Source organism: Linderina pennispora, assembly GCF_002104995.1.
Source record: "Linderina pennispora strain ATCC 12442 chromosome Unknown DL89scaffold_3, whole genome shotgun sequence".
Lineage (NCBI taxonomy): Eukaryota > Fungi > Kickxellomycota > Kickxellomycetes > Kickxellales > Kickxellaceae > Linderina > Linderina pennispora.
The window spans coordinates 998,057-1,011,188 of record NW_024468251.1 but is presented as its reverse complement, the minus strand read 5'-3'; the positions used below and the strand labels follow the sequence as shown (position 1 = coordinate 1,011,188).

Below are 13,132 nucleotides of genomic sequence, written 5' to 3'. Positions count from 1 at the left end.
TTTCCTGCAGTCTTGCATCGCAGCATCTGCAGCGCCAAATGCCATGACCAGAGGAAGTGCCCATATGACAGGTATGCTGCCAGTGCTGAATTGAGGTGCAGCAGGCCACAAAAGGCTGATGTTGAAGTATACTTTGTAGGTGGTCGCAAAAAAACAGTGTAGTTAATACTTTTTACCAACCACTACTCTGATGAGCTTTTCTGAAGGCCGGCTTTGCAATGAGCCAAATACTGCCTATGTTATATATGGGTCTGACCTCTCTTCCAAGCTAACGATTATCACATAGCCCTTGGATACCACCCCTTGCTCTTGAGAAATAGCTATCAGCAACTCTGACGAGCACACAAGTTCTGAATAAAGAACACTGAGATCACATCCTGTATGTTATGAGCAGCCTTCACCCACTTCCCCTTGCTTCTGGCGGTTGCTGCAATCATATTGTCAACAATATTAACTGGCTGCATCTGGATTGGCAGTTTCCCTTCTACACCGAGCTCGATCATGGCCAGACATTCTGATGACCTCTCCCCATTCCTGTTTCTCCTTTGCAATAGCAAAACTTCAACCAGACATAGGGTTGGTGAGCCATTCTACTCTGGTGTCATGTGTATCGCTGCATTTTGGTTTCCAATTATCATCCAATTGTCCTTACCCAGCGAGATAGAGAGAATGTCAGAGTGTGGAGATGGGAGAAGAAGAGGGAGGAGCGACTGCATGCCCAAGAGCCAACTAGTTCCCCTACCAATCCTAAATGACAGGGCTTGGATGAGGGGAAAGGGGGTGTTGCATGTCGAACACACCTTATGTTGACTGACAATGGAAGGGCAATCGTGAACGGGATGTTTTCATCCTTTTCGCTCTCTTTCAGCATATTTGGTGTGATCAAAGTAAACAACCAACTTATGCGTTCCTAACTCAATGTTGCACACTGTGCTTTTGGATTCGCTAGCTTTTCTGGGACATTCAAGGCAGGTAAACAACGTGTGCGGTATCTCTATTATATCTTTCTACTTCACTCTCTGTACAAGATTTCATAGTCCAATGTGCCCGATCGTCTGCTAGGACGTTTTTGATTTGTTGAAAGGATACATGCTCTTTTGAGCCTCACAGCGAGTATGCGTGTCTCGCTCTGTGAATGCCTAAAATAATGTCCTTTCTTTTAGCAAATGGATTCAGATCTAATTGTCAAATATATCTTAAAAGTGTTGGTAAAATCGAACCTGGAACCGTATATCAAAGGGCTATAAGTCTAGTAGCAGGATACAGTATTATTCGGCAACAAATTAAATATAACTAGGATTTAGGGTTCGTATCGGTCTGCTGCTGGTACTGGGCTGACTGAACTGGTGGCTGGCAACGACGCGGCATATCTAAAACCACCCATGTCAATAGTACCAGCATGCTCAGCATCGGGTCGACACAGTACCAGGCAGCTTCGTTGGTCACCATAAATGTGACCTGCGGGCAGAACATGGTAACGAGCTTGAAGATGTTGCGCAGCAAGATCAAAAATCCGCCGATGCAAATGTTTGCATACCATTCTGGTTTTGTGCGAGCCTCAGCGTACTTGGCCAAGAAGAAGTTGGTGGATAGCACCACCACCGCATTGTTGGCGACTTGTCCGGCAATACTAGCCTTGAGCAAGTTTGATGCAGTCTTGAGCTGGTCTAGAGACGCAGTATCCTGCATTAGCCCAGATCCGGCTCCTGACAGTGCACTAAAGGTTACCGACATGACGATGGCAAACACGCGGAACCCAATTATTGCCTTACGGGACGGCCCATGGACCAAGGACTTGAGCATATTAACCAGCAGAAGGCAGTTGACGAGATTGATAAAGTTAGGAGCAATGCTGTTGAGCACGCTGAATGTGGTGAATGACTTGGCATCCCGCATCTGATTTTTAATGAAGATACCGCGGGCGACAAAAGCACCTCCCAGCATCATTGCAATGAGAACACCGATGCATGTAAGACGATGTTTCTGCGCGCGCCGGCCCTCAAATAGCAATATCAAGCCTAGGACGAAGAATAGTGAGGCGACTCCGTACGCTGCACCCTTGCTTGGGTAATACTGTGGGATGGAAACTGCAGTTCCAAACGAGACATCAGTCATTCTTTGATTATGTAGAAAGCTGCTGAAGAAGGATAAATGCTGGGTGTATGAAGGGAAGTAGGAGGTGCTGTGTGGCAACAGTGGATTTATAGCTGGCTGGTGCTAGATGGAAGTCTGCCAAACGCACCCGAGCTGTGGAGCAGCGCCTCTGGAGATTAGTTCCAAGAAGATCGAGAGGTGGAATGCACTGTTTGGAAAAAGTTTTGTTTGCTTGTGCACATATGCGTCGGCACAAATCAGGTTGAATAGTGAATATTTTTTTGAAACCCAAGGTGTAACAGGCTGGCATATCAAGAGCCTTGGCAATGAAAGTCAATGCCAATCAAGCGGAACGCTGTGGCTAAACACGGTAGCTAGATCGGTTAATTTTCCTTTTCGGCTGGACTGAGAACGGCTCCCACACCCTCAATACCCAGGAGCAACGTGGACGAGGGCTTGGCAAGCTTGGCTTCCTCGTCTCCACTACTCCGGCAAAAACTCGGAGAAAGGAGCAGTAAGGTTGGAAATTGTCTGGATCACAGCAGTGCAAAGGTACAGCTGAGCTTGAAGTCTAAAGGGGGATACACTCATGCAAACTCCATATCCTAAGCTTCACTGACGCATGGAAATGTGAGCCGCGTTGCTGAGAAGAATTGTCCCTTTCTCTAAACAAAATCCCTTTGGAGAGAGAATCTAGCAACCTCCAGGATGCCTGACATTCGCAGATGTATGGTGTGTGGTTGTTCCCCACCGTGTAGTTTGACAGCCAAGGATGGCGAGTCTGTGGTTCCTACTGCCATCACCAATCTGTGTCTAAGAGAGCTAGTGCACAACAGCAAGTAGGCGCAAGGGGTGGCCTATAGAGTGCGGCATGGAGCCCTTTGTCTCCTTGGTGTGCATCAAAATGTGTCTCCATGACTACCAATGCATTTAACGCGGATATGACCCAGCTTAAGATGCAGGAATACCCAGGTTAGTAGTTTCTTGGGGTTTGCATAGCCATATCATCTCATGATCAGCTGGACATTCCTGGATTAAGCAGCCATCACCATTCAGCCTAGTGCGATATATTCGATGACATCACCCATCTCTGGACAGTCGCCTGCCATATAGACACCATCCATCAGCATTGCGCTATCTGTGTGCATTAGGCAAGACGGGAATTACAATCATGTGTAAATTGCGATAGTTTCTATTGAACTAATTAGACTAAGTGTGAGCGCAGACCCGCCAGCGACCCACACAGCCGTTATTCTCCAATCAGAACACTGATTTCCAGCCTCTCCGCTTACTTGTTGTGCCACAGCAGTGTCTTCAGCGACGTCCAGCTGTTCGAATCCTCATACAAATATGTCATCGAGTTCTTCAGCGAGTTCTGCAGTGTCGACTTGTCGCGGCGGAACAGCACCATGACAATACCCCAGCACAGCGCTGCGAACAGGGCAAACGACTTTGGCGGCGCCTGCGTGTTGGTGTTCTTCATGATTGTGTTGACCAGGCCCATTGCTACGCGCGAAAACAGGTACAAGATGATTTGCTGGTTGACGCTGGTCTTCTCGCCAAACACAAAGTAGCCGCCAATGAACCCGGCAATAAACGTGTGCAGGTCGGTATTCTTGCCCGATGCCGCCATCTTGCGCTGCAAAAGCATCAGCGATTTGTAGATGGTCACAAAGAATGCGAGTCCGCGCGCGTGCTGCCTGGTGGCACTCAGGATTGCTACGATCTTGTCCTTGGCGCTACAGAGTAAAAGCACAGCGCGTTGATTTAGCGATCAAGGCGTTATCACAGAAACCCTACGGCCTCAGCAATGGCCCGCCTGTTAGCGTGCGAACTCTGCCCTGGGGGCAACGTGCATAAAGCACCTACCTGCCGTTGCGGAACAAAAGCGTCATGACAAGGGCATGCGGGAACCGGACTTTTGTGCCGTAGACCACGCCGTTTCTGAAACCCTTGACCAGGGACAGCACGTCGTGGAACCGCGGGTCGAGCACAAAGTTGTTGAGAGCGTCCATTGCTTATCTTGCGTTGGCGAACGGGAAAAATAGTACAGGCTCTGCGCGCGACAAGAAGGGGAAAAGTACAAGAAGAGAGAAAAGATTATTAACAGAAAGTCGACAGAGATAATGAAGGAAAAGGGGGCGGCAGCGTTGTCGTCGGGCAGGCGTCTCCTTTTAAGAAGTCGCAGCGTACGGGAGGACTGCGTTTTTTTTGCCACTTAATAATACCACGCTTGGGCTGCTCAAGCATGCCCATGTGACGATCCTGCTGAGCCCATCGAGAGAAGGCGGATTTCGCCGCATGTGAAAGGCCACTCAGCGCGCGACCGCTCAAGTCAAACATGGGAATTCCTCGGACGAGATCGACGAGCTCCGCTCACAAAACTGACTCGCTGGAGCCATACGACCCGCCGCGCGGTTCAATGCGTCCCGGCCGGAGCACGCCAGGCACCCGGGTCTCCAGACAGCCAGGGCATACCCATTGGGGCGAGAAGAGATGAAATCAGAGTTGTTTGTAATAAGATTCATAAGCACAACCAACCAAAGAGACTACTACACTTGTTATGGCGAGCAAAAAGGCAACGGCGTCTTTTCCTTCTTACATCGCGTACTTGCGGGTCCATTCGCGCGCAGTGGCCTCGTAGCGAGCACGATCGGTCTTGTAGATGTGGGCAATCTCGGGCACCAAGGGATCGTCGGGGTTCGGGTCAGTCAGCATCGAGCAGATAGACAGGAGAACTATAGTGCGATCGTGGGTGGGTTAGTATGCAGCGACCAGATAGCAATGGCAATGATGTAACACACGTAAAACGCGATGGGAGGCAGGGGGCCGGTTCATTCTGTGCTTACCTTTGGAAACGGTCAGGGCTGGCGACCATTGATCCCTGAGGATGTCGAGGCAGATGCTGCCGTTGCTGTTGATGTTGGGGTGATAGATCCTGGTTGTGAAGTTGACCTTTGGCGGCTTGAACGGGTAGTCGGTCGGGAAGTGGATGTTCAGGAAGTACACTCCTCCTGAGTACGGGCTGTCGCTCTACAGGTGGAAAGGGACAAGGCGAAAATGGGTCGAGGGTCACGGGAGTGGGCACATTAGTAAACAGGCGTCAGACGCACTCGGCACCGAAAAGCCCACGGCCGTGTCAAAGCGACGAGGCGACGTGAAGCTGCCAACACTTACCGGGCCCATGATGGTTGCCTGCCAGTGGAAAAACTCGCCATCTTGAATTGGTCCAGCACTGCACGATGAGGGTGGGTCGCGGCCGAGATCCTTGAGTTCCTACAGTCATTGCATTTGGCACATTTTAGGGCATAGGGAAAAGTGCTCGGGTGCATTGGTGTCGGGGCCTGCCACTGCGCGCAATAGGAATAGTGCGAAATTGGCCGTGGGTGGGGCAGCATGCAGAGCTGGATTTGTAATGGCCCGCATCTGCGCATTGGAACACTCGGCGGTGTTCTGCAGGGTTCCAGCGCAGCATGCTGAACTGAATGTGGAGTAAAGCGCAATGCTTACCTTGTTAATCCGCTTGAGAGCCATGGTCGATTGGTGAAGAAAAAGTGAGTGGTTTTGGTAACTTTTTTGTCTACTTGAGAAAATGTGGAAAAAAAAGCAAATGAAAAGGAGAAAACCGCTTTTTTCCACCCGGCGGCGCCCTCGCAGCCTGTATGCCCGTCCGGCGGCACACAAGTCTGGGCCAGTCATGCCCCTGTGCTGATCTGGTGATTTTTAGCCGCTGCCCACAATTTTCCCGCACAGTGCTCAGGCAATGGGCAGCAGGGCAGCAGGGCACCATCATTCTGAGCCGTTCTATGCGCACAGGGATAGTCGCTCGCCACCAACTGTTTCCATCTCTGACACACACAAGCTTTCCCATGGCCATGGCAGACAGTCGCCCGATACCCTCCAACGGCTTGGCCATCCGCAAGATCGCCACATTCCAGCAGTTCGCCGCCCCGCTAGTTGTCCTGTCCGAGACGGCGCAGCAGACATCGCTGGCTCTGCTCGAGTGCCTGGTGCGCGAGGGCCTGGACCGTGGGCTAGGCGTAGCCGCGCTCTGCCTCGAATCCTCGCTGAGCGACGATATCGTGCACTCGCCGCACACTGCCATCATCGACAACCGGCCGTCACTCGAGCAGTTCCTCGCCGGACAGGAGAGCCCGGGCCAGATCGACTTTGCTGCAATCGAGCAGCGCATCCGAGCATCAGTCGAGCAAGTCGGCCGAAGCTGCAGCGGCTGTCTTTTGGTTATTGACAGCCTCGAGCAGCTCCTGTGGGCGTCGACATCAACGACCTTTGTGATGCTGCGCAGCTTGCGCAAACACATGGCCAAGACATTTGGTAGCGACACGAACCACCGCATCCTGGCACGCTACCCGCGCGACACCTTCGCCGGCCACGTCGAGGACGGCAGGGAGCAGAGCGGCTCGCCGATCCTGGCCAATTCCCTGGGCTATATCGCCGATGCCATCATCGACGTGTATCCGACTGATGTGCTGCCGTCCTGGTGCCCCGGGTGGTTCTCTGACGGAAAGCCGAAGCCATTCCTCGCCCTCACGCACAACGACCCGCACCGCTGCCTGCTGAGGTTCGAGCAGCGGAGACAGTCGGGCAAGGTAGGCGTCGAGGTGGTCTCGTTCGAAGCTGTAAAGGGAAGGCCGGTGTTTGCCAATGTGGATGTGTCGGAAATTGTCAACCCCGCGCTGCCTGAGCCTATCGCAGCGCCACTTCCGACAAAGACACAGACTACCACGTCATCGACAAAGACGGCGCCTGCAAAGGAGAAGCAGAACCACCACCAGCAGCAGCAGCAGCAGCAGCAGCAGACGGATCCGACTGCGAACCTGTCGTTCAACCTGACACTGACAGACAAGCAGAAGGAAGACAAGGCCAGCGTCGTGCTGCCGTACACTGACGCCCAGATGGACGAGGGCAGCTCGGGCGGCGAGATCCACTACCAGCTCGACGACGAGGACGACTGGGACTCGGACGATCCTGACGACGACCTGGAGATATGAGTGAGCACGGTGGATATGTTTATTTCTGTTGCTGCTGTAGAAAGAGAGAACAAAGAAGAATAAAAGCTTCGGGCACCCGGAACGGCCATGCTCGCCAGCATTACCCAGCACGCGAGCACGCTTCCAGGGTGGTACATAGGGATGATAACGTATACATACACAACAGCCTGCACTTAGTCCTGGAACTTCCACCTGTTCTCCTGCAGGCCCTGGGCGGTGTCGCGCAGCAGCGTCTCCCACCGGGTCTTGACGTACTGGGTCTTGTCAATGATCAGACGCTTGGCCTCCTCAATAGTGCGCTCGTGCACGGGGTTCTCGACCAGCTCGTTGAGCGTCTCGGTGGCCATCTCGAGGTCAGACTGGTTGTTCTCAAAGATCAGCTTCTGGTTGTCGGACTCCATGTAGTAGGCCAGCACGTACGACCATTTGAGGGTGGCGCGGCAGGCGCTCAGCATGTCGACGGCAGCGCTCAGGAACTGCACCTCAATCCAGGACATGGACGAGTTGCGCTGCATCTGCTCCATGTTGGTCTCGGTGGTGGTCAGCAGACGGCGGGCCAGCTTGGCGCTTCGCTCGTGGTTGCTGAAGCGCGAGTAGTAGTGCAGGTAGCGCTCCAGCAGGGCGCGCGACTTGGAGATGGAGTCGCGGGCGTTCTTGCTCGAATCCTCGTTGTAGCGGTTGCACTGGTAGTACGCCTGCTGGTGCTCGGTCCACGGGCCCATGCATACCCAGCAGAACTCGTGTGCACACTTGCGGCACGTCATATGGTTGCAGCCGCCGTTCTTCTCGATGGTGGCCTTGCACTTGGTGCACTCCTTTGTGTTGGCCTTGAGCCAGTTGGATGTCTCCGAGTCGTCCTTGCACTTTTGCAGCCACTTTTCGACGAGGAAGCACGGCGCCGGCATATGGTCGTCCATATTGCACCCGAAGCAGAACGCCTTGCCGCACCGGCAGTGCACCGTCGGCACGATCGTCGCCCACGCCGACTTGGGTACATGACACTCGATGCCATACTCGCAGTTTGGCGCCGGGCACCACGTGAACGAGTCCAGGTCGTTGACAAAGCTGCGCGTCAGGTTGTCCTCGTACCGCTCCAAGATCTTGGGCTCATTCGCAAGCAGTAGCCGCGCCGCCTGCTCGCCCACCAGCGCCTTGCACTTGGCGCCAGGGCAGCGGATGCGCCATGACATGCCCTCGAGGACCTTGCCGGTCAAGTATGTCACGTAGCAGTCTGTGCAGAATGCATGCCCGCAGCCCAGCCCCAGGTACACTTCCTCAGGCCCGTCGCAGTAGCAGATTTCGCATGTAAAGTCCTCGTTACCTGTCTTGAGTTCGGGCGCGGGCGCATTTGGGAACATGCCAGCGTCGCGAATGGTCTTGTCGGGGTCTGACAAGTAGCGCTCGACCAACGACTCTTCCTTCCACTGGCTGTTGCGAAGCAGAATCGTCGTGATGTCCTTGGACACCGACAGCACCGGCACCAGTCGATTAATCATAGCCTCCTGCTTGTCGTGCAGACCATGGGCGTCATGCACATGGTACTCGACCTCCCAGGGCTTGCGCTGGTCGCGGCTGCTCACCACAGGCTCGAATCCGCTGTCGTCCATGCCGAAGAACTCGTCGTCGTCGTCAAAGTCGTACGTATCGCCGTAGTCCTGTGTGGCTCCATCCTCGTCGTCCGCCGTGCCCTTGCCCTTGTCAGGCTGGCTCTGGACACCGCTATCGCTGCCGAGGTCCTCCATGTCGTCGTCAGAGTACTCATAGACGTCAGACTCGTAGTCCATATCGCCGTCAGATTCGTAGCTGGCCATTGTTTGAGAATGAGGTAAAATAGTGTATCAGTGGGTGTCCGTAATAATAAACCCGGCAACAAAAAAGCCTTGAAATTCGGTGTCAAGAAAGAAAAATCACAGAGAAAAAGATGCAAGATGGCTGACAACCCTTTTATACCAAAAACAAAGTGAGGCGAGCGAAAAATGCGAGCGCCGGCCATGCTCCCTCCGGGACGTCTCGTCGCAGAGATCCGCAGCAGCAGAGCCGCCTAGCAGCCACTGTCGCAGTGCTCCCTCCCCGCTCCACCAGGCCGGCGATCACCGGTTTAAGCCAGCCTGCCAGTTGGCGAGACGTGACGAAATCCCCCATTCCTCTTTTTTTTATTTAAAAAAAAAAATCTTTTCATATTCCTGTGCTAAAAACCCGCCCTGTGCGCACACGACAGCAATGGCGAGGACATGCTACTACGAGCTGCTCGGCGTCGAGCGCAGCGCAACCGACGCCGACCTGAAACGAGCGTACCGCAAGCAGGCGCTCGTCTGGCACCCAGGTAAGGATCGCAGAAAAGCCTTGACGGACGCTTCATAGTCACTCCCCCATGCCGCAGACTAATTCGTCCAAATTCAAACGCTAGACAAGAACCACACCAATGCAGAGGAGGCGACCGAGATATTCGCCCAGATTCGGGAAGCGTACGAGATGCTGAGCGACCCGCAGGAGCGCGCCTGGTACGACAACCACCGCGAGCAGATCCTGCGCGGCGACGAGTTTGGCGTGACCGCAGCACCCAACGACGGCAACCAGAGCGCCAACGTCGACTACACGTCCACCGAGACTCTAATGCGGCATTTTAGCGTCTCGTCGTTCCGCGGCTTTGACGACTCCCCTGCAGGCTTCTTTGCCGTGTACCGCAAGCTGTTCGAGAACCTGCGCGACGAGGAGCTGCAGATCTACGATCCAGACTCTGAGGAGCGCCTGGACATGATCTATAACCTGGACTTTGGCGACTCGCATACCTTGTACGACGAGGACGCAGAGTACGCGCGGTCACAGGGCAAGAAGCGCAACACGTCGCGCCGCGACGCCTCCGGCACCACGCTGAGGGACTTTTACAACTTCTGGACCACCTTCTCCACCCGCAAGTCGTTCGGGTGGTTCGACAAGTACCGCCTCGCCGATGCCGAGAACCGCCAGATCCGCCGCCTCATGGAGAAGGAGAACAAGCACCTGCGAGAGAAGGCACGGCGTGAGTTTGTCGACACCGTGCAGAACCTGGCCGCATGGCTCAAGAAGCGCGATCCGCGGTACAAGGCCTTTGTGGAGGAGCAGAGGGTGCTGCAGGAGGAGCGCGAGCGGGATCGCAAAAGGCGTGTTGCCGAGCAGCGGGCTGCCCTGGTGGACGACGCCAGCACCTATGTGCGCCAGGCGTGGGAGGAGGTCGACTACTCGAACCACCTCGACGAGTACCTGAGCGAGCTTTCTGACGCCGAAAAGGCGCACAGCGATGCCGATGGCCAGGAACCAGACGACGATGGGGCTGAGCGCGATCTCAGCGAGGGCGATGTGCTTGATCCTGAAAACGACCTGCTGTGCATTACCTGCGACAAGGAGTTCAAGACGCCAGCGCAGAAGGCCAACCACGAGAAGAGCAAGAAGCACCAACGGGCCGTGCGCGAGATCCGCCGCGAGATGATGCGCGAGGAACGCCGCCTGGCCAAGATGCAGACCAACGGCGATATCCCGTCGTCAGCTGCCAGCAACAACGTATCGGATAATGAGTCGTTTGCGACACCGCCAGAATCGCCGGTAGAATCCGCAGAGGAGCCTGATCTAGAGGAGGAGGAGGAGGCAAACGAGGATGATGTGCTTGCGCAGATGATCCGCAACCTGAGCACAGCCCAGGCCAGCGGCGGCAAGAAGAACAAAAAGAAGAAACGCAAGAACCAGATCAAGGCCCAGCCTACCGACGATGCCAGCGACCTGGAGAACCCACCCAGCGAACCAGCCGAGCCGGAGTCGGCGCCGGATTCAGCCGACCCAGAGTCAGCGCTGGACTCACCGGCTGCACCGAGGGTATCCAAGAAGGAGCTGCGCAAGGAGCGGCAAAAGAAAAAGGAGCTGGCCGAGCTCAAGTGCAATGTATGCAGTAAGGACTTTGCCTCGCGCAACCAGCTCTTTGACCATATCAAGGATACAGGCCACGCCCTGGCCAACAATCTGCCAAAGCACCTCGCCGAGTCCATCATGCAGGAGCGGGCGGCCAAGGGCAAGAAGGGCAAGAAGAGCAAGAAATAATAAATCCCGATCTTTTTTTTTTTTCTCAATAGAACCGGCTTTTTCTGCTCCACTCTGACTCCAATTTCGTAATAATGATTGCGCTGTCGAAATTCACCACCGCTCTTGCCGTCAGCCAGACACGCTTTGCTGCCTCCGCGCCCCTGCAGGTCCGGTTCCTGTCGCAGAAGAAGAAGACTGTCGCACTGAAGACCAAGGAAAAGGTAAGGCGCCCCTTGATAACACCAGGACGTAGCAGTCACTAGAGCACAGAACTAACCGCCCCTTGATGCATTCCTCTCGTGTAGAGCAAGCTGCGTCGGCTGCGCGTAAACAAGTCGGACGAGCCTGTGCAGGCCAAGCGCAACGTGCGGGTATCGAAGCTGTAGAGCAAGCTTTTCTCAGTATCAATAGATCTCAGCACGTCTGTTCTTTTAAAATCGATGATTTAGTTCATTCCACCCAAGATAACCGGGGCCACCGATCTCGTGCCTGAAGTCTGTAGGGGAACCAGCGCCCGCTTCCCCCGCCTGCTCGGTACAAGACGACACCGAGGTAGATCCACCTGGCGCTGAGGCATCTGGTCTCCCCGCAGCTGGGCCCAAGACTAGCCTTGTCCCTGCCTCGGGCCAGATTTTAGTTTTCTGCTGTACTCTTATCACAGGATTAGCCAGGGATGAAATCAGCCTGCCATGTGCCAGTGGCCATGTGCAGGCTCAGAACACTGTTTGCAGCATACTCAGCATTGTCTGGCTCAGGATATGAACTAGTCTATATATTGCAAAAGGCACGGCTATCCCGCAAAGGTATGGACAAGAAGAGAGCTTAGCACTACAACGAGACATATAGTACGCGGAGCTACTAATCCATGGATCCGGTGCAGATGTTGCAGAGGCTTCTTTTATCCAGGTAGATGCCGTCGCTTGGGATGCTGGAAATAACTGAGGCATGCATTGGTCGACTCAAGATGAAGAAACAAAGGGAAAGGTGAATTTCTTTGGCGCTCGAGGAGTATGGAGGATGGAAAACTGCTTTTTCTTCCGGAGGTGTATAGTGAACACTATGCTTTTGGTTTCAGCCTGGCAACCCTGCCCACATGCCGACAAGCGGACCTCATTTCCTGAGTCTCCTGCAAAACGAAATATGCACTCATTCTGTTGCAAAAGAGAAGGGCGAATCCGCCTAGCATTTGCTTCGGTCAAGAATGTAGGGGCAGCTGTGAGGGAAAGGACACACATCCCCAGCACCCTTGGTCGTCCTTTGATATGCAAGAAGCTAATTTGCACACCACATACATGCCGATCCTGCCCACATTCTGCCTCTTGTTCTAAGCCTAGCTGCATGCTCTGCATTTTGGCGTAGAGGCGAGCAGCATTGCTTTTTTTTTTTTTCAGCAATCCAACTCGGAGAAACCCACATTGAGGCTTTGTACCAGGACGACCCACGGGGGATCCGCCTCTGGCTGCCTAGGATCCGCAATATCTGAGCAAATATTGTTACAGATGCGCACCGAATTTTAATGAACTATTGAGATATGTGCCAGCATACACCTGTACTGGTGCTCTCGCTCACAGTACCATGAAAAGGATTCAACGGGGTTCTCCATCACACTCGAGAGCGGCTTTTGCAAGGGCCAATCCTTATTGACGACAAGGAGCATTTCGGCTTCCCTTTCTTCGTCCGCCCACATTGTGTTGAAAGGCAGCTTGCATGGAGGATGCAGAACATTTTCAGCAAATGGGAGGTCACTAAGTTCGACCATGAGAGCTTGGAAATCATGCTGTCACAAATTTTCAGAACGCACAGCCACAAATATCTGTTGGTCATGCATTTGCATATATCAGGCACCTCGAAGGTTGTCAGTTTTTCTTTTCAATAGGAGCATCCCCAGAAGAACTGAAAGCCACTCTCACTATGAAGAGAAAAGGCTGTTTAAGATAATTGCTGTTAGGGTTCAAATGAAAGGCAGCACCCCACGT

General features: G+C 53.8%; 7 protein-coding genes across 7 annotated transcripts; 2 read left to right on the top strand and 5 right to left on the bottom strand.

Moving 5' to 3' along the window:
• Positions 1–1,255: 1,255 nt before the first annotated feature.
• Positions 1,256–2,115, bottom strand: DL89DRAFT_312026 (uncharacterized protein; the record flags this gene model as incomplete). The annotated part of the gene is made up of 1 exon (XM_040890981.1): positions 1,256–2,115. One exon carries the CDS (start codon positions 2,113–2,115, stop codon positions 1,294–1,296), a length of 822 nt encoding a protein of 273 aa, XP_040745618.1. The 3' UTR covers positions 1,256–1,293.
• Positions 2,116–3,281: 1,166 nt separating this feature from the next.
• Positions 3,282–4,022, bottom strand: DL89DRAFT_265818 (uncharacterized protein). The gene is made up of 2 exons (XM_040886833.1): positions 3,964–4,022; positions 3,282–3,833 (listed from the first exon to the last, which is right to left on the bottom strand). Exons 1-2 carry the CDS (start codon positions 3,987–3,989, stop codon positions 3,383–3,385), a joined length of 477 nt encoding a protein of 158 aa, XP_040745617.1. The 5' UTR covers positions 3,990–4,022; the 3' UTR covers positions 3,282–3,382.
• A 213-nt stretch (positions 4,023–4,235) lies between these two features.
• DL89DRAFT_265816 (uncharacterized protein) lies at positions 4,236–4,543 on the bottom strand (the record flags this gene model as incomplete). Its single annotated transcript, XM_040886832.1, has 1 exon — positions 4,236–4,543. A coding segment is annotated over exon 1 (169 nt), but the record flags the coding sequence as incomplete, so codon positions are not given.
• Positions 4,544–4,692: 149 nt separating this feature from the next.
• On the bottom strand, positions 4,693–5,683 carry DL89DRAFT_244534 (ubiquitin-conjugating enzyme; the record flags this gene model as incomplete). Its single annotated transcript, XM_040885066.1, has 4 exons — positions 5,605–5,683; positions 5,272–5,370; positions 4,944–5,127; positions 4,693–4,832 (listed from the first exon to the last, which is right to left on the bottom strand). The coding sequence occupies exons 1-4, from the start codon at positions 5,626–5,628 to the stop codon at positions 4,693–4,695; spliced, it is 447 nt and encodes a 148-aa protein (XP_040745615.1). The 5' UTR covers positions 5,629–5,683.
• Positions 5,684–5,904: 221 nt separating this feature from the next.
• On the top strand, positions 5,905–7,504 carry DL89DRAFT_265814 (uncharacterized protein). Its single transcript, XM_040886831.1, has one exon. It carries the CDS (start codon positions 5,964–5,966, stop codon positions 7,104–7,106), a length of 1,143 nt encoding a protein of 380 aa, XP_040745614.1. The 5' UTR covers positions 5,905–5,963; the 3' UTR covers positions 7,107–7,504.
• DL89DRAFT_221485 (uncharacterized protein) lies at positions 7,280–8,848 on the bottom strand (the record flags this gene model as incomplete). Its single annotated transcript, XM_040884520.1, has 1 exon — positions 7,280–8,848. The coding sequence occupies one exon, from the start codon at positions 8,846–8,848 to the stop codon at positions 7,280–7,282; it is 1,569 nt and encodes a 522-aa protein (XP_040745613.1).
• Positions 8,849–9,326: 478 nt separating this feature from the next.
• DL89DRAFT_274289 (DnaJ-domain-containing protein) lies at positions 9,327–11,174 on the top strand (the record flags this gene model as incomplete). The annotated part of the gene is made up of 2 exons (XM_040889174.1): positions 9,327–9,429; positions 9,514–11,174. The coding sequence occupies 2 exons, from the start codon at positions 9,327–9,329 to the stop codon at positions 11,172–11,174; spliced, it is 1,764 nt and encodes a 587-aa protein (XP_040745612.1).
• Between the last annotated feature and the right edge of the window lie 1,958 nt (positions 11,175–13,132).